This window comes from Saccoglossus kowalevskii, chromosome 2, assembly GCF_978046115.1.
Source record: "Saccoglossus kowalevskii chromosome 2, keSacKowa6.1, whole genome shotgun sequence".
Classification (NCBI taxonomy): Eukaryota; Metazoa; Hemichordata; class Enteropneusta; family Harrimaniidae; genus Saccoglossus; species Saccoglossus kowalevskii.
This window is the reverse complement of record NC_140642.1, coordinates 29,839,965-29,860,741: the sequence shown is the minus strand read 5'-3', so window position 1 is coordinate 29,860,741 and position 20,777 is coordinate 29,839,965. Positions and strand designations below refer to the sequence as shown.

Below are 20,777 nucleotides of genomic sequence, written 5' to 3'. Positions count from 1 at the left end.
TTTTTAGATAGTCCAAAAAGAGTTTTACGACAAGCCGGCGCTTTGCGACAATATGAGTCGGCAAGTTCCGGACAGAAAACCGATCTGTAGAGACTCGTCGTTGGAGATTTTTTTTTTTTTTTTGAGAAAAGGCGAAAACTAATGCGCGCGTGGATGTCATCCATACAATTAAGTCGGTGTGGCCTAAACAATGACAGAAATGGTACTTGGGTATAAATATGGGTATAGATTTTGCCACTATCCAGGTATAAAAATGGTCACACTTTTGAGCTCTCAGGGGCACCTCCATACCCAGCTATGTATCAACTGCCCCCTCCCCTCCCGGGGGGTGGGGTGGGGTGGTGTGTGTCAGGTGTAATGTTTCAGCTCACTGCTTCCACATATCGGACAATGTATGAATGGCGGGATGCACAATTTAGTTGCGCGTGGCCGGCAAATGTATAAAATCAGGGGTACATTACTTGGGGTTTGCAACTCGCATAGTACTGTATGGTGACATCATGTCAAGATCCCATTCAAGTCTCTTCTCGTAGATAGCGAGACTGAGGCTACGACCTTCTGACATGACGCATATCAGTGTTCAAGGTTTGTAATGAAAAAAATAAACTTTTCTTGTCACTATCATAGTGAAAAATGTAATACATCGAAAATGTACAGAAAATATAGTTCTCGTAATCCGTCATATCGTGGGCAGCTATTTTGATCCACCTGGACATCCCAGTATCCTAGTTACCTCGGGCATGCGCATTCGCATTTTTTCTGAGTTGGAACGTTTATGCGAGAGCGAGATTGTGACGGGATCTTGTTATCATGTCACCGTAGTTACAAACCCCAAGTAATGTACCTCTGATAAAATATAATAAACCCAATAAACCACTGTGTCATGGTGATAACATGTTAGCTGACGTAATACTGCATTGACGTACATGCTTGTATTTCCATGAAAAATTCGGATTATGACCTGTTCATTTTGAAGTGTATATCGCCCATGCAAACAATTTTCGGCCATTTTAGCGAACAAGTCAATTTATCTTTAGCTGAAAGCGCCCTCAACGTCGGTCTTTTTGGGTTCTCCTTTCACTCTGACCCAAACTCCATGCGAGTACCGCCAGTGGTGGTGGTGGGGGGGGGGGTACAAAAACAATAAGCCAACACCAAATAAAACGTATACATTTTTTAATTTCTTTATAAATTATATACGTAACACTAAATACTAATTCACTCCAAATGAATTCCGCTAATTGTTGGATTTACATCCCCAGAAAAGTTTAGTTAAATGACTGACATGACCTGACATATATTTATACGATTCATAATAATATCGGTGTACTATTTACATAACATTATGTAAAATGATTAAATAACATTTCAATTATAGCAAAATCTCTAAACAATTAAACAAAACCATATACAAACATACAAGATCTAAATTAATTTAAATAAATACGTATTAAACACAGTAAAACAGTTAGGGCTGAAATGGAGGATTATTAATTTATGAGCTTAGACAAAGAATAATTTGTAAGTTTGCTATTGTTTGCTTCAAAATGATGCCTTTCTGTGTCCGATTGTAAAAATACATAGAGCTAAGTTCATTAGACACATTCAATATATAATATAGCTTCAGTGTGAAATATATTATATGTGTAAGATTATTATAATAATGTTTAATGTCATACACCATTCCATCACGTCTCACTCTCTAAAGACTGACCTCTCCCCTGACGTCAGTATGACCTAAGTAGCTAAGTGCAACGTAGTTGAAATACACAACTCTAACTTTGAAGACATTACACATATTAACAAAACATATCAACGCTGCGGACGGTGTCCCGAACATTCATTACGTCACAGAGAATTTTTCGTCGATAGAGTTCGCAACCTATAGGAACTGTGTACTAATGGATCAACAAGCAATTTTCCCATTGTTGTGGAAGTTAATCATGTAAACTGACGCTAAGTAGAAATATCTAACACAACGAGTAGTCATAAAATCCCTCGGTGTTCCGAACGATTGGGCGTAACGAATCGCACCCCAGCAGTTCATTAACTGAATATGTGACTTATACAAATGACCGGAAAACAAATGTACGAATTACACAGTGGCGGCGGCACAGGGGGGTGGGGGTGCTCGCCCCCTCGAAAAAAATCAAGCGGAATCTATTTGTGTCATAATGCAGAAAATAGCGTTTCAGAGAGTCTAGATTTCAACTTTTTAAGGGGGAGCATGCCCCCGGACCCCCTAGTAAGGTCGCGCCTTCGGCGCAAGGTGGGTGAGCAGATCTCGCCCCCTCACGCACAATTTTGTGACGCCGCCTCTGTTTCACAAACGTGCCAGCAGTAGGTGATTGACACAAATTGATTGACATGTTGACAGAGATACGCAAAAAGATTGTAAATATATGAATTGTATTATCGGTACGTGTATCGTTTTTGTGTGTATTGTGCAGTGGCGACCGCTTCGTTGAATTTCTGAAATGCTTATCATTAAAATATGACGCTACACCTGTGTGATAATGTAGTATATAAAAATTATAGACTGTATTGCAGAAAATAATTAACAATCACCAGCACAATAATCTGCGAAAAATAAAAACCTCACATCCTCACATCGTTACTTCAATATATACTAGTTGTCTGTGTTCAAAAGCTAAGTACCACGTGTTCCTTTGTGTTACACACATACTTGCCACGTATTAACTACATTATAACTACAAATAATAAATCACTCGACCAAATCCTTCAGCTGCCTTTTGAACATATTAGTGACATAGACATAAACAAATCGACTACTTTCTTATCGAATAATACAGAACCATTTTAGTGTGAATAATTTCTATATATATAATATTAAATTGTCATTATACTAAGGTTAAACACTGAGACAGATTCAATATCTCTACTTGATCATCTCACTGAATAAGAACGCGACTAGTAATTGTTTTCTCGTACGTGATAGTGTTAATGCTGGGCTAGATATCACTATTCAGCTACAGAGTGTCACTATATTACAATTGTGTTACTTCTAGAATTAAGAAGCTCGATATCATCTGCTAATTTGGTGTCACCCACAACTTTCAAGGCTTTAAGTATCTTATCAATCGCAGTTCGGACGACCGAAGGACCATGGTATTTATCGCTCCATTTTTCCATTATTTTGCCTAACTTCGCTTTCGTGGAGATGCATTCTCTGTCAATCGATTCTACTACAATCGGTAGTCCAAGATGTGTAGCCAGTAACTTCCATTTCTGTGGGTCGAATTTTTCCACTACTAGATTGATAGCTTCTACCAGTCTACGTTCTGCAATATACATATTAACGAATAAGAGTGATAAACATTGTATATATTCACAAAGTATAAAAATTACCTTTCTTCGCAATTTAATTTATGAAATGTTATCTATTTCATTTTCACTTCATATGCATTTTCACGACCTACTGTATGATTGTCAATCAGCGGTCTTTGATTGGTGAAGGTTAATTTGGTATAATTTTTTTTATTGATTTGAGCAAAGCCTTTGACCTAGTCAAACGACGCATTCGACTAAAAAGAACTTATTATTGATGTTCAATGAACACATTGGTATATTCCAGCTCGTATCTGAAAATGTATCAAATCGTTCGGAGTGGTGCAGTGAAAATAAAATGTTAGTGAACACTGCAGAAAACGAAATCCATGGAAATTGAAGCCATCTGATAAAGCAAACATAAAATGAACAAACAACTCGGAAACAAACTGAAAATGGAAAACTGAATAATTTATCATAAAATAAGTATGCTGGTTTATATTGAAGGAACAGTTTCTCGTAAACTGGAATTGTTTAGGTGTATGTAAATATATGCTCGCAGAATGTTTTATACAAATTACATTTTACCGTCTCTTCATTTCTGTTGTGTAATTTAGAGAAACTGTGAGAAAAGTAATATGGAGAGACTTTTAGAATTACAAAAGCGAGCAATCAGATTAGTGTGTGGGGTATCTACCCAATCATATTTTTTCAAACGTTTAAATGGTTACCACAAGTAACACACTGTAATTCGAATTTGTGCAATATCACCAACATACTTGCTTACTTTAATGCGTCTGTTTCTATGCGTAATCTGCTTTCAAAGTAATAAAATTTGTATCCACCTCGAATAAAACAGAATTTTTTCATAATTTTGATCAACACAATGTTATTTCCTAACTTCTTATTCAGACTATTTTACCAGTTAAAGGAAGTGGACTTCATCATTCTGAATTATTAAAACCCCCATTGTGTCCCAAACATTAGATATTGTGGCACATATTAAATTATGCATGATGTGATGCGGTTTTAGAACATATGTAAGTTAGTAGCAGTGTCAGTATATGTTTCACTGGCCAGAAACACACTGGCGGGTGCCTCATATCACTGGCCACAATTTCTTTCATTGATGTGTTATATAGAACAATAACTTGCACGAACCTTTAATGAGGTCAGGCGGCACTTCTGCAATGAATTAAAATACAAGAATGGTTAAGGCGATGGAAAATATAAATAAATATTTATAATTTATGGAATACTGTAACAAAATTAGACAAGTTATTTGTAAATAACACATTTTAATAACAGGAAATTGCCACTGTTTTTCATAAAGACACTTATTAATGTATTACCTTTCATCCTCTGTGGGCAATCATTCATCTGTATTTCAACCTCTGAATATTGCTTTGGGATGGACTTCCAACTTGTGTGGTATTTTATATCGCCACCAGATCGACATTCAGAATCTTTAGGACATATTATATTCAACAGGACCTTATACTGCAAATATGGGGAAAGCTGTTGTATACATTTTTCAAGTCTCTTAATAATGATGTGGTGTAATATTTCAAATGTGGTCTCTAGGTCCTTATGTATGGCAGTATAAATGGTGAGTGACTTTGCATTTCCGGCTTTGGTAATCTGCACAGCAGTGGGAACTCCACCAATTGTAGCGAGGAACATGTCTCTTGAACCCTTGTTCACATGAGTGTGCACATCACACATGTATACATTGATGAGATTCTTAGGAAAGTACCATGGGAATTCAATTTTGGCTGCAAAGACAGGTTGTATTCGGTGCTCGAGAATGTTATTCTGAAGGAAGGCGGGTAAAAGAACTACTCTTGGCGGGTCGTCTTCTTCGCAGTGTCTATGGAGAAACGAATCTTCATTCTCAGAAGCTGGCACTTCATATGCTATGGACAAACCTATTAAAATATCAAGGATCAGATTGATAATGCTGTCATCAACTTCTAAGTGTTTGAATATACACAAAGAGAGGACCTCTGAAGACAGAACTGCTTTCTCATTAAAAATGTTCAATATTACTTGAATTGTTTCTTTAAATCCGGGTGGAAACATTCTTCGACTCAAAAGCTCATCTCTGTTCTTTCCAGCAATCGTATGCAGGATAGTTTTCAGATAGTCTATGTTATGGAATATATATCCACAAAGTGACGACTCCTCTGTAAAACACTGGATAACACCAATTCGCTTCAAATATTCCCTTGCATCATCCACGCCACTCTGTTTCATTCCAACATCTTCACAAAGCTCTTCAAATTCAAAAGTAGTGAGTCTGATCTTTTGCAAACCTTCTTCTTCTTGTTGCTTCTCTACCAAAATTTGTTCTAACTTTAGCATATTCAGCATACAAGGCATCCCATCATTATAGAGCCCGGGAACATCAATTGGTAATAATTTGTTCTTATTATTTTTTAACATTTCACAAATATGTGTTTGCAGTCCCTGAATCCACTGTGTAGTTAATATAGGATCTCGTGAACTTCCAACTGTTAAAACATCACAGGGAGAAGATAGAAAATGGTCACTGGTTTTATTCCGTACCTTGAATGTGTCGAAAAACCTTTTCAGGCTGTCTTTAATTGTCCCACAGCATTTCTTAATGTGGTCATCTTCAACTTTATCACAATGAGTTCCCACTACTTGCACCATAAAGTCACCGCCAATAACAGAATATACATCTTTTATCCAGTATTCAATGTGTTGTTGGAAAGCAGAGGATGTAGATGGCTTATATTCCTCCAGGTTAACCGTGATTACGTACAGAGCATTTGGTACATAGAATAGATGATGTACAACTTGTAGTTCAACTGGCCCACTACAATCAGTCACATTGATGTCAATTTTGTCATTTGCTGGCCAAATATTGCTACTGAGAAATGCACCACTATTTCGTGATTCAGCTGTTTGTATGTCATATGGATTACTCCCACTAGATAACATCAATTTATTCATTAATAAGGTTTTTCCAGAATGTCTTGAACCAATGAAGTACATGCACCCTCTCTTCAGGTCACTGAGGTCCTGTGCATCTGCAAAATCTGTCAATGTAGTAAATTTTGCCAGGGCAACACGTTTATCTATAGAAGATGGAATATTCCGTGCTAAGTTACCCATAATTATAACTTCCGTTGGAGCATTTTCACACTCATTTGTGTTTACAAGTTCAACTAATGCAGATGGGAGAAAGTACAGCAGATTGTAGGACACATCTAGCTTCTTCAAACTTGTAACTTTTTCCACTGATTTCGGCACTGACTTGAGAAAGTTATTGCCGACATTTAAATGAGATAAATTTCTTTCTGTTGTATCATCGAGTGTAGGTATGTTTTTAGATATTGTATGTATTCGATTGCCATTTGCAAGGAAAGCCTCAAGAGACATATGTTGAAAAATATGCATTGGAACAACCACAAGATTATTATTCTCTACACTCAGAACTCGTAAATTTTTCATATTCTGGATCTCCTCTGGAATCTGCTCAATATTATTTCCACCAAGTAAAAGCTCTTCCAAAGTCGGAGAATCTATACATCCATCCGGAATATACTTTGACTGAGTATTTTCCATGTTTAAGCTTTTCAGGTGATGTAAGCTACTGAACATGTCACTAGTTTCCGTGTCACCAATTGTATTGTAGGAAAGGTTTACGATTTCAAGATGAGTTGCATTCTTCAACTGGGTGGGAAACTTTTCAAATTTATTTTTCGAAAGGTTGATTTTCTTCAGGTTTTGCAATGAAAACTTTTCTGGAAGAGAATTTATTCTATTATCTTCAAGGTTTAATGATTCTAAATTTGAAATTTGACACAATGTTTCAGGAATATTTTTCAATTGATTGCTTTTTAAGGAAATTACCCTCAACATAGGCATCAAACAAAAATTAATATTCAGAATATCTGTTATCATATTATCGTCTAAGTATAATTCCTCAAGCAAGTGGGCCGTCATATTTACAGGGAGTGATTGAATTAAGTTTGAACGAACCGAGATTTGTTTTATTTTCCTTAAAGGTATGGTGTCTATAGTATGAATCTGGTTGTTGTCAATATTAAGATGTTCAAGATGTAAGGAAGATTTAGCCACCGGAAATTCACTTACATTGTTATTTCTTAAAATAAAGGTCTTTAAATTGGTCAGGTTGTGGAAAGTAGTTGGTACAGTTCTGATATTGTTGCTTTCAACATTAAGATATGTAAGATTTGTCATTTGCGATACTATGTTCAGCACTCCAATATCAGTTTCTTCAGTGATATTGGAATCCATCTTATTGCCGCCCAGATCTAAATGTTTCAATCGTTTACCTGATAGGCCAACGTTTCTTGGAAAGGTAAGTATAGTATCCTGTTGATCATCTAGTTTCAGAGTTTGTAATGCTGGGGGTAGAGTGCCTATGGTTGAGATAGCATTCAGGCTGCAGTCAAGATACTGCAAAGCGTGTAACATACGCATATTGTCTGGCAGTTCTGTCAATCTATTCGCTTTCATGTGGAGATTCCTGAGATTTCGCAGTTTATACAATCCTGAAACGTCTGACATTCTTTCAAATGCATTTTCACTTAGATCAAGATATTGCAGTTTAGTTGCTTGATCCACATCATATATCTTCTTCAGATTATTTCCTACTAGAATTAAGCGACTGAGACGAGGAAGTTCCAGTAACTGATAAGGAACATGTGTTATCCTGTTGTGGCTCAGATCGATCACTTCGAGGCTTGTAATATCTTGTATTTCAGGCTGTATTGTAATAATTTCATTATCTGTCAGTTTCAGGGTCTTGAATGCATCTGAATTAGGATGAAACAGAGTTTCCGGTAAGGCTCTTAGTCGTGTCGTTTTTGTAATTTCTAGCTTAGGTTTTGGTTCTAGTGGTTTAGATAGAATGGATCCCATTTTCTTGTTTAGCTGTGCTCATATATGGGAATTATTGGTAGATTTGCACTGTTCCGTGTTGTCGTGCTGTTGGCGGAAAGTAATAGTATGTGAAAATTTAAGTCGAGCTATATACAAATATTCGTTAAAACCATGGAACAGGAAATTACGATCGCATATGATGACATGTTTTGTTCATATCCGGTACACCAATGAATGTTGAATGTCAGGTAGTTATGTGTGAAGTATTATGTTCTTGTACACGCATTATTCCTCGTGCAGATAACTTCTTGTTTGTTCTGATGACTTCTGTCTTGTTCTGATTTCACCATATATTACCTACTGTGGCATGTCACTCGTCAGTTGATTATCTTTGCATATTCCTTGACATGTAATCGCATGTAATTCCTGTGCAGCACAGCATATACCAGAATATCGCTATATTGTAAAAAAAAAACAACAAAAAAACACACTGGTTACCAAATATGCATCGAATTACATGAGTGTATATTGTTTGCTTGAATGTAGTTCAAAAACGGGGTTCAGTGCAAACATCACTGCACATCTATAACATTTTCGAGGCAGATTATTGGAGAATCATAAAATAATCGAATTTGTTATTTAATATCTATATTATATATCAGCAACCACATGTACTAGATGTGTATGTACAATTATGTCAACTCTAATATTCAGTAAGATATACAAGTGAAAGTACGCAGTTTCTAAGATCACTCTTCCATGAATTATATATATATATATGGTAAGCCGTCAAGTGAGAAATTACCTGAGGTAACCAAATCATGCAAAATGCTGACGGATTGAATGACATTTTATAAAATACATATAAGGGTCTAGTTAAAAAAGCATAACAATTGGAAAAATTGAGGATTTTATTTTGTTTGCAAAACAACGATTTTACATGTCAATAGTTTTCCAATATTTCCACAAAATTATACACTTCGCGATAATGGTGATGCACACACAATAGTAATATACCATTTCAAAATACTGTTATATTTTCATTACACAGATAGACAAACACGTTTATTAACGCTTTTAGTAATACACCATGTGAGCAAATTACATATATATGCATTTCAAAAAACACAGAACCACTGTATTGCTAATAGATATACTTTCATAAATAACCATTATATATATATGTTTTTTTAATACCATTATATATTGTGCTAAACATTTTATATACTCGTTAAAAAAATAAAACTACACAATATAATTATGTATAGAAATCATATTAGTTCACTAACAAATATTCCAACAATTAAATTTCTATTTAAGCTGATTATAAAATATTGTGTCTTATGAATTATGTACACGTGGCCTACTCGCATCATGACATATAACAGAAATATGAATGCTTAGCTTTGTAGAAAGTTATATAACACTGTTTACATTAACTGTAGTAGGCGTGAGATGGCTATCTATGTTTACTTTGACAAGAAGCTTCTACGGAAAAAAAAACTGGGAGAATATTATACCCCTATTATGTGGACATGGTACAATTACCACTCTGAGACAACATGATAGGAAAACAAAGTGTGAGCACAACATTTCCAAGAAACAAAAAGAAACAGCATAACGTACAAGACTTGTTCCAGGACCTGAGTCTAGCTTGTTGTAACTTGCGCAAGCATGATGACAATATAATTACAGAATCTTGACCTTGTCCCGAATCTATGTCGAACATCCCAATCACAAAACATATGAAAAAAATAATTAACTCAAAAACCATGCACACAACAACGATAATTATAGTAACAACCAGGCTTGCTGATGCATTGCATTTCAGTATTACTGTCACTATAAAAAGTATGGATAGGTGTGATACAAACAGAGAGAAATTCAAAACTCCAACAGCAACCGTCTTCACAGTAGTGTATCCATTGTAACCAAAATTCTACAAAAAAAAGCGAAAATGATCTGATGAAACGTTTATAAAAGATGCAAAACAGTAAAATAGGGTAGGGTATTATCACGAATTATTAATGAAATTAATTACATTATTCGGAAATACAGTTATGGTATGTACCTTTTTGTCAGGCTCTCCATCGCACACCCACTCCACATCAGGCTTGGATACCAGTCTCTCCATTGGAAAACCCCCACCAGATATAGGATAGACGGCATCGATATCTCCATTACGTTCTCTCAATTTTATGGTTGATGCATCCAAGCAAAATATTTTACTGAGAACATTCACAGTTAACTGCTCTTCAGTCAGGTAAATTCTACTATTCATGCTATGCGGACCCGCTGCTACAGTTCCGTGAATAACTATCCCTTGAACAGAAGGTAGACTCTCTGATTTTGGACTCACTGCTGCCATATTGTCTGCAAATAATGGCACAGTACATTGACACAAAGAAAATCGAAGCTGGCTTTTGCTTAGTGATGGTTTCGTCCCAAGGAAGTAATTTTGACAGTTCACGACGTGGGACATACATTGCAAATGAGAGAGTATCGCTTGCGATTAACTACACTTTTCCGGTGATTGTTACTCTTATCGCGACAGACTTGGAAATGTTAAACTTCACTGTAGAAACAGCAACACACCCCAACGATAACACAAAACAAAAGTTTGACACATAATCGACATGCACACGACAGTCCTACAAAACAAGCCACACTCTTTTTATGTTTTGAAAATATTGGATTTTACAAACATTCATTGTGTGTTTTAATCGCAGGCTAATAAACAGTATGTTTACGTAAGCTCAATTACCTCAGACAAAACAAATCTCAGTGGTAATACCACTTTTGTTGTAGATGAAATCTACGTGATTAGATACAATGTATCAACATAAAAGTGTGAACTGTTTCGACTGCAATGCGGATCCTGTTGCTGAAAGAGCTGTAATACGAACAGAGCTTGTCCATTTTATAGTCACATACCATGGTTCTATTGAGCGTGTCTGTACACAACGTTCCCTGGGCAAATAACTTGTTTTCAATTCAAAATCCAGGCCACTCTACATTGTTTTCCTATGAACTGTTGCGCTTAATACAATAAGGAATGTGGGGAGCATAAGTGCATATCACGTTTCTCGGGTTTTTCGCTAGACGGGTTTTAAGAGATGGCTTCAAGCTAGCAACGACATGTGATCAATTTAATGTCAAGTAGATGGCCATGACGACAGAAACGCAGGCTGAGTTCGCTAATGTTTGCATTATTGATTATTGATATCCAGAAAGGGGTATTAAGAACATTGCTTGGCAACGATCATACGTATTCCAAGTATGCTACCTTAACAATATTGTCTTTTATTCAAATGGAGCATTGCAAAAACACATTTGATAACGATACAGTTGTTAAGTGTAAGAAGCTTTTAGACTTTTATTATTCAGACAGCGTCTGAACCTCAAATTAGTTGTTGTAATCCACCTACACAATAGTTTCGTCTCACGCACATCAATGATGTATTGTTGTCATGCTACACTTGTTGCACATTAAAGGAAAATAGCTTCCCACGCCAGGGAAAAGTTCAAACAACACCTTCATATTATAAGGTTATTCCCAAAATATCGGTATTTACGTCTTACGTGTCGGAATTTAGTGCATCGTTCAGCGAAGGTATTGTCCAGGATGCACGAGGACGTAAATTCCGGTGTTTTGTGTATAACCTAGAAATAATACTTTCTGAAGATATTTGTAACGTGAAATTGACATCTGATGAAAAAAAATCAAAATTAAAATCTGGTTTTAAGGTCAATGCGCTCATGGCATATATGACTAACGTAGATAACCGTTTCTAAACGATGTGTAATTAATCTGCGGTGCTTTCCACAAGAATACACACTATCACATAGACATATAATGTGTCAGGGGAAACTCGTCGAACGATGGGAACGATCGTCATGAACAAAACAGAGAAATTACATGTATTGTTCCTAAATGGTCACTGAATAATTGTACAAACAAACTGGTGAAACACTAGGGCAAACCTAGGTCCCAGAAACTAATCCCTTTGCAAACTGCATTAAATCAAAGTCCATGTTAATGTGTCAGAATCTGGTAATGACTTCAAATACCGCAATAGCTTGCACCTGTTACAGAACCTATTGCTCCTGAAATGCCAGTAATGCGGTAGATTTGCTACTCGAGCTTTAAACAAATTCAAATACACCATACCTGTCAAAAGTGCATATATCTTATGCTTCCAGAGAGCTAGCATGGACGTCTTGAACGTTGAAGTGAATCAACAGCCTCTGCAAGACAGTAATGACTTGTGTAAAGTCCTGCCATTATATAGTTCTGAATTGAATAGATGCTAACACAAAGGCCTTGTTTAGGTAAACAACCTGTTGTCAGTCGCCGCACAGTTTACAATTTAACATACCAACCGCAAAAAAATAATGTTGTTAAATGGTGAATTCACACTATTCCGTAACTACAAGCACAAGTCAAGAACACGAAAAACATACCGTTTATACGATTTAAATGACAGTATAACATGGAGGGTCGTTCTCAAATTCCATGGTATTGCATAGTCACGCCATTATCGTATTGACGTGTATGCATGCAACATTACGCTAGGCAAACAACATGCTTTTGTTTCGATTGAAAACATTCCAATTGTGTGCCATTTAATGAAACATATGTTAAGTAAACAATCCAAACAATTAAAAAACAAGTGTCATGGTGTTGTCCAAGTACGCCGCATCAAGCTCATATTGTTTTTTATAGCATATATTATATGTTTCACTAGATACAATTTGCCGTAGCCTCGTTATTTATGAGGTATATGAGAGGAACAAGATTATTGAGTTTACGCTGATATTGCCTGGCAACAGTCCGGGTATTCTGAATATGCTATTTCGATGCATGTATTATTTGGTGTAGACAGACAATGTATGAATAGAGACTAGTGTCTTGTCAAAGAAAACACGTCTTGAATAAGTATTGATGAAAACAACCTTTGTTTGGTGTGGGCAGACGTTTGTTAATACAGGTATTTACTAGTTGACAATACTAACATACAAGCACAAACAGTTTCTTCACATTCACACATTTCAGACGCGGAACGCATTCAAGTGTCAATTGAGATCAACCTACAAACCCACTCTGCATTACTCACCTCCCGGGGGTCAGACAACTATTGCATCCCGAATGAGTTTTGATATTCAGGTATTCTCTTTTACACAGTGTTCTTTATTTCGCCATTTCGTTATTTCGCCGTGGCGTTCGCTTCAGGCTGGTATATGGATATGGCCTTTGGTTTACAATCAGGTGGCTGATAGTTCAGCGTGTTCCGTCCTGTATATTTGGACTGTACACTGTGATTCTCTCCTGCAAGATATATATATATATATATTTCAGACAATGTCATTGATTTTTCCAATATGTTTGTTGCTATTCCTTGCTTTGCATATTGTGTTCTATTCTGAAATTACACTATTCCGTAGCTACAAAAACGAGTCCAGAAAACTGAAAACGTTCATACGATTTAAATGACAGTATAACACGGAAGGTCGTTCACAAATTCACAAATGAAGTCACGCTATTGTCGTATTGACGTGTATGCATGCAACATTACGCTGGGCAAACGACTTGCCTTCGTTTTGATTGTGTGTCTTTTAATGAAACATATGTTAAGTAAACAAACCAAAAAATTAAAAACAAGTGACATGGTGTTGTCCAAGTACGCCGCATTAAGCCCATATTGTATTTTATTGCCAAAACGCTTTAGCGTGGTATTAAGAGTTTTTCAGGGGTGGGTGATACCAAGGTGGAAAATGATTGCACATATGGGGGTAATTCTTGGAATTGCAATAGAGAGGGTTCAGGCCGAAATACGATATATAGTGTTTTCATGTTTCGTCTGGGGTATTCTGCTGTATTGTGTGCACTCCAGGGTTATTCGTTTTTTGCTGAAAAACCCCATATTTTTAATGGCAGAGTCAAACTAGTTTCACACCCACTGGGAAATCATTGCATTGTCGCTTGAATGAGAGTTAATTAAACACATTTTCAAAACCGTAACCGTAGATGTAACAGCCAATTATAACAGCCTATTACGTGATTTTACTCATAATGTCAACATAGAAAGAGGCTATTCATTGGTATCACAATAGATTAAAACTTATTATGGAAAAACCACATCTTGGGAGTCAAAGAAAACATCAGCAGACTTACGGATATCTTCCTCAAACTTCAATATATTGTTCCTCAATCCATTCTTGTTATAATTTATAATGCTCTGATACTCTCCCGTATTTCATAGGATTTAGAGATATGGGGTAATATCTATTCAACTTATGTAAATGGGATTCTCCTTATCCAAAGAAATTTTTATTGATAGACATGCACCCTCAGCACCATTATTTAGAAAACTAGGAATTTTGTATATATTCAAACAACACAAATTACAACTAGCTATATTTGTCCACGATATTATTAACGGGATGACTTTCGTCGACAGCGGCCGTCGCTGAGCTGCACGCTACAACTTCGCTTGTGATGTTGCTTGCTATCCATGGATGGAAATCGTTAATTTTACTGCGGGGGATCTTCCGAGAGCCCTTCAGAGTAATATACAACTCAGTTTCCAGGTGGTCAACATACATCAAGTTCTCTCAATTGCAGTATTCCATGTGATGTACACCTAATATGCTAAAAATTTCGCTGAGCGATTTGAACCGTATAAAAATAGAAGACGAAAATTTGTTTACAAATTTAAATAAGCATAGTTCGGTTGCCAATGGGAACACGCCGGTAGTCTGGTTGACGATCCGCTCCGCTCAAAAAAAGCAACATGTTTTCGGCTGTTGCCATGGTAGGACATGAACGTGAAGCTAACGTCGGTTAATAACTAAAACCGGGCACCGTAAACGAAGTTCGCAAAAAAAACAAAAACACATTCAGTCTTTAGAAGTCACTTTATTTTATTGCTAGGACGTATTCTGCTGTTAAATGTATTATTTACAACCGTTTTGCGATAGTATTTTCTAGATTGGAGGCAGCATTTACATTCCATTCAAAGTTCAAAGTTGCGTTGGGATTACGTTGATACAGCACAGGGAGGCCAGGAACTATAATCAACTGTACGCACTCCCTATGGGGGGGGGGGGGGTATCGGCTGATATCAAGTGCAATAAATAGACAAGTGATGAAAGCTCTAATGAGCCCATATTTTTTAAACTGGAAAAAACAGACGAACAGAATGAAAAATAAAATCTATAAAAAATACTTGGTTGAAGAATATTAGTTGCTGTTTCAAATTTCGCCAATGCCTTACCTATATTTTTTCTATATTTGCAGAATAAATCAAGAAAACTACACAAATTGACTCCATTTATGAATAATTAACGGTTGGCCCGAACGCACGGCACAGTTGGAGGCGTGGCCTATTCAGAATTTGTCAATCTGTCACAAGACTGGTTGTCTATTTCTTGCACTTGATACTAGCCGATACCCCCCCCCCCCCCCGCGCTCATATGGAGTGCGTACAGTTGATTATGGTTCCTGGTCTTTCTGTGGATGCAGTGTAACAATGTCGGCGCCGGTGATCTCTTACCGATGTGCAACGTAGCCAAAATAAAAGGCATGATCATTTGAACACTGCTATTATAAGACTGGTATAAGGTAATAAATTTGGGGCGAAACTATTTAAAAAAAAAAAACAGTTTTTGGCTGTTGCCATGGTAGCGGTGGGCCAGGACTATGTTTCCAATTAGTGACGGTACGACCTGCCTGCCAAGTATGAACAAAATCTGCCAAGCCAAAAAAAGTTAAAAGCCGTTGCTGGTGAAAAATTTGGGGTCAATATTTTCGGTAATTAAAATAGACATAAACAGTAAATTTTTTGCCCACACTCAAGCTGAGAGGAATAAGCTACGTCCGTCCGTCTGAGAAATGTTGGATGTGATACATTTTGCGCGAAGGTTTAAAAAAAATTAGTTTTGGGTGAGCCAGAATTTTGTTTCAGATTTTACAACCTAACTAGAGTGAACGTGTGACTTGCCTGCCAAGTTTTAACCAAATCGGCCCAGCCGACAAAATCACAGAAGATTAAAAATGCCATTCCTGGTGAACAGTTACCCCAATTTTGGGGTCAAATTTCTCATTAATGAAGAAAAAAGATATCAAAAATTCAAATAGTAACTTTGTGCCTACAGTCAAGCTGAGTAGAATGAGCTATGTCTGATGTGTTGTATCCTAAATTTATAGGAGATACATTTGGCCATTTGGAGATTTTCAAATTAGTTTCAGTCAAAATAAGTGACTGTCTAAAAGTACCATTACTGTTGTTAAATTTCATTTCACTCGGCAAATATATTCATGTACCCCAAGGGTAAAATATCGTACTTCTAAATATTGTTTATTTCTGCTGTTTCGAGAAACGCTACTCCTGAACGGACTACTTTGTTTGCTCTCAGACCTCATTTTCATATGGGGTGTGAAAATACCGATTTTGATTTCAGGGACGAATCAAAATAAACTGCAGTGCATATGTAATAATGTGGAATACTTCATTTTCACTTAAAACATTTTTATGATGATGCACACACAATAGTAATATATCATTTCAAAATACTGTTATATTTTCATTACACAGATAGACAAACACGTTTATTAACGCTTTTAGTAATACACCATGTGAGCAAATTACATATATATGCATTTCAAAAAACACAGAACCACTGTATTGCTAATAGATGCACTTTCATAAATAACCATTATATATATGTTTTTTTAATACCATTATATATTGTGCTAAACATTTTATATACTCGTTAAAAAAATAAAACTACACAATATAATTATGTATAGAAATCATATTAGTTCACTAACAAATATTCCAACAATTAAATTTCTATTTAAGCTGATTATAAAATATTGTGTCTTATGAATTATGTACACGTGGCCTACTCGCATCATGACATATAACAGAAATATGAATGCTTAGCTTTGTAGAAAGCTATATAACACTGTTTACATTAACTGTAGTAGGCGTGAGATGGCTATCTATGTTTACTTTGACAAGAAGCTTCTACGGAAAAAACTGGGAGAATATTATACCCCTATTATGTGGACATGGTACAATTACCAATCTGAGACAACATGATAGGAAAACAAAGTGTGAGCACAACATTTCCAAGAAACAAAAAGAAACAGCATAACGTACAAGACTTGTTCCAGGACCTGAGTCTAGCTTGTTGTAACTTGCGCAAGCATGATGACAATATAATTACAGAATCTTGACCTTGTCCCGAATCTATGTCGAACATCCCAATCACAAAACATATGAAAAAAATAATTAACTCAAAAACCATGCACACAACAACGATAATTATAGTAACAACCAGGCTTGCTGATGCATTGCATTTCAGTATTACTGTCACTATAAAAAGTATGGATAGGTGTGATACAAACAGAGAGAAATTCAAAACTCCAACAGCAACCGTCTTCACAGTAGTGTATCCATTGTAACCAAAATTCCACAAAAAAAAAAAGCGAAAATGATCTGATGAAACGTTTATAAAAGATGCAAAACAGTAAAATAGGGTAGAGTATTATCACGAATTATTGATGAAATGAATTACATTATTCGGAAATACAGTTATGGTATGTACCTTTTTGTCAGGCTCTCCATCGCACACCCACTCACATCACGCTTGGATACCAGTCTCTCCATTGGAAAACCCCCACCAGATATAGGATAGACGGCATCGATATCTCCATTACGTTCTCTCGATTTGATGGTTGATGCATCCAAGCAAAATATTTTACTGAGAACATTCACAGTTAACTGCTCTTCAGTCAGGTAAATTCTACTATTCATGCTATGCGGACCCGCTGCTACAGTTCCGTGAATAACTATCCCTTGAACAGAAGGTAGACTCTCTGATTTTGGACTCACTGCTGCCATATTGTCTGCAAATAATGGCACAGTACATTGACACAAAGAAAATCGAAGCTGGCTTTTGCTTAGTGATGGTTTCGTCCCAAGGAAGTAATTTTGACAGTTCACGACGTGGGACATACATTGCAAATGAGAGAGTATCGCTTGCGATTAACTACACTTTTCCGGTGATTGTTATTCTTATCGCGACAGACTTGGAAATGTTCAACTTCACTGTAGAAACAGCAACACATCCCAACGATAACACAAAACAAAAGTTTGACACATAATCGACATGCACACGACAGTCCTACAAAACAAGCCACACTCTTTTTATGTTTTGAAAATATTGGATTTTACAAACATTCATTGTGTGTTTTAATCGCAGGCTAATAAACAGTATGTTTACATAAGTTCAATTACCTCAGACAAAACAAATCTCAGTGGTAATACCACTTTTGTTGTAGATGAAATCTACGTGATTAGATACAATGTATCAACATAAAAGTGTGAACTGTCTCGACTGCAATGCGGATCCTGTTGCTGAAAGAGCTGTAATACGAACAGAGCTTGTCTATTTTATAGTCACATACCATGGTTCTATTGAGCGTGTCTGTACACAACGTTCCCTGGGCAAATAACTTGTTTTCAATTCATAATCCAGGCCACTCTACATTGTTTTCCTATGAACTGTTGCGCTTAATACAATAAGGAATGTGGGAGCATAAGTGCATATCACGTTTCTCGGGTTTTCCGCTAGTCGGGTTTTAAGAGATGGTTTCAAGCTAGCAACGACATGTGATCAATTTAATGTCAAGTAGATGGCCATGACGACAGAAACGCAGGCTGAGTTCGCTAATGTTTGCATTATTGATTATTGATATCCAGAAAGGGGTATTAAGAACATTGCTTGGCAACGATCATACGTATTCCAAGTATGCTACCTTAACAATATTGTCTTTTATTCAAATGGAGCATTGCAAAAACACATTTGATAACGATACGTTTGTTAAGTGTAAGAAGCTTTTAAACTTTTATTATTCAGACAGCGTCTGAACCTCAAATTAGTTGTTGTAATCCATCTACACATTAGTTTCGTCTCACGCACATCAATGATGTATTGTTGTCATGCTACACTTGTTGAACATTAAAAGAAAATAGCTTCCTACGCCAGGGAAAAGTTCAAACAACACCTTCATATTATAAGGTTATTCCCAAAATATCGGTATTTACGTCTTACGTGTCGGAATTTAGTGCATCGTTCAGCGAAGGTATTGTCCAGGATGCACGAGGACGTAAATCCCGGTGTTTTGTGTATAACCTAGAAATACTTTCTGAAGATATTTGTAACGTGAAATTGACATCTGATGAAAAAAAATCAAAATTAAAATCTGGTTTTAAGGTCAATGCGCTCATGGCACATATGACTAACGTAGATAACCGTTTCTAAACGATGTGTAATTAATCTGCGGTGCTTTCCACAAGAATACACACTATCACATAGACATATAATGTGTCAGGGGAAACTCGTCGAACGATGGGAACGATCATCATGAACAAAACAGAGAAATTACATGTATTGTTCCTAAATGGTCACTGAATAATTGTACAAACAAACTGGTGAAACACTAGGGCAAACCTAGGTCCCAGAAACTAATCCCTTTGCAAACTGCATTAAATCAAAGTCCATGTTAATGTGTCAGAATCTGATAATGACTTGAAATACCGCAATAGCTTGCACCTGTTACAGAACCAATTGCTCCTGAAATGCCAGTAAAGCGGTAGATTTGCTACTCGAGCTTTAAACAAATTCAAATACACCATACCTGTCAAAAGTGCATATATCTTATGCTTCCAGAGAGCTAGCATGGACGTCTTGAACGTTGAAGTGAATCAACAGCCTCTGCAAGACAGTAATGACTTGTGTAAAGTCCTGCCATTATATAGTTCTGAATTGAATAGATGCTAAAACAAAGGCCTTGTTTAGGTAAACAACCTGTTGTCAGTCGCCGCACAGTTTACAATTTAACATAGCAACCGCAAGAAAATAATGTTGTTAAATGGTGAATTCACACTATTCCGTAGCTACAAGCACAAGTCAAGAACACGAAAAACATACCGTTCATACGATTTAAATGACAGTATAACACGGAAGGTCGTTCACAAATTCACAAATGAAGTCACGCTATTGTCGTATTGACGTGTATGCATGCAACATTACGCTAGGCAAACGACTTGCCTTCGTTTTGATTGTGTGTCTTTTAATGAAACATATGTTAAGTAAACAAACCAAAAAAATAAAAACAAGTGACATGGTGTTGTCCAAGTACGCCGCATTAAGCCCATATTGTATTTTATTGCCAAAACGCTTTAGCGTGGTATTAAGAGTTTTTCAGGGGTGGGTGATACCAAGGTGGAAAATGATTGCACATATGGGGGTAATTCTTGGAATTGCAATAGAGAGGGTTCAGGCCGAAATACGATATATAGTGTTTTCATGTTTCGTCTGGGGTATTCTGCTGTATTGTGTGCACTCCAGGGTTATTCGTTTTTTGCTGAAAAACCCCATATTTTTAATGGCAGAGTCAAACTAGTTTCACACCCACTGGGAAATCATTGCATTGTCGCTTGAATGAGAGTTAATTAAACACATTTTCAAAACCGTAACCGTAGATGTAACAGCCAATTATAACAGCCTATTACGTGATTTTACTCATAATGTCAACA

At 36.5% G+C, this 20,777-nt stretch overlaps 1 protein-coding gene across 2 annotated transcripts; it reads right to left on the bottom strand.

The window, feature by feature from the left end:
- Window positions 1–1,159: 1,159 nt before the first annotated feature.
- LOC144352762 (uncharacterized) lies at window positions 1,160–20,137 on the bottom strand. 2 transcript variants are annotated; one of them, XM_085494144.1, is made up of 7 exons: window positions 19,877–20,137; window positions 17,782–18,082; window positions 13,284–13,495; window positions 12,338–12,414; window positions 4,641–8,622; window positions 4,450–4,473; window positions 1,160–3,302 (listed from the first exon to the last, which is right to left on the bottom strand). In XM_085494144.1, the coding sequence occupies exons 5-7, from the start codon at window positions 8,203–8,205 to the stop codon at window positions 3,004–3,006; spliced, it is 3,888 nt and encodes a 1,295-aa protein (XP_085350270.1). In that variant the 5' UTR covers window positions 8,206–8,622; window positions 12,338–12,414; window positions 13,284–13,495; window positions 17,782–18,082; window positions 19,877–20,137; the 3' UTR covers window positions 1,160–3,003. The 2 variants fall into 2 exon arrangements, with proteins under 2 accessions (XP_085350270.1, XP_085350271.1); XM_085494145.1 differs by lacking the exon at window positions 17,782–18,082.
- Between the last annotated feature and the right edge of the window lie 640 nt (window positions 20,138–20,777).

Excerpts from the sequence above, each read along its gene's own strand:
- LOC144352762 (XM_085494144.1), bottom strand. The coding sequence starts at position 8,205 with ATGGGATCCATTCTATCTAAACCACTAGAACCAAAACCTAAGCTAGAA. Across the intron at positions 4,474-4,640 it reads TTGCCCACAGAGGATGAAAG|AAGTGCCGCCTGACCTCATT; the intron begins GTAATACATTAA and ends AATTCATTGCAG. Across the intron at positions 3,303-4,449 it reads GCCGCCTGACCTCATTAAAG|AACGTAGACTGGTAGAAGCT; the intron begins GTTCGTGCAAGT and ends TGTATATTGCAG.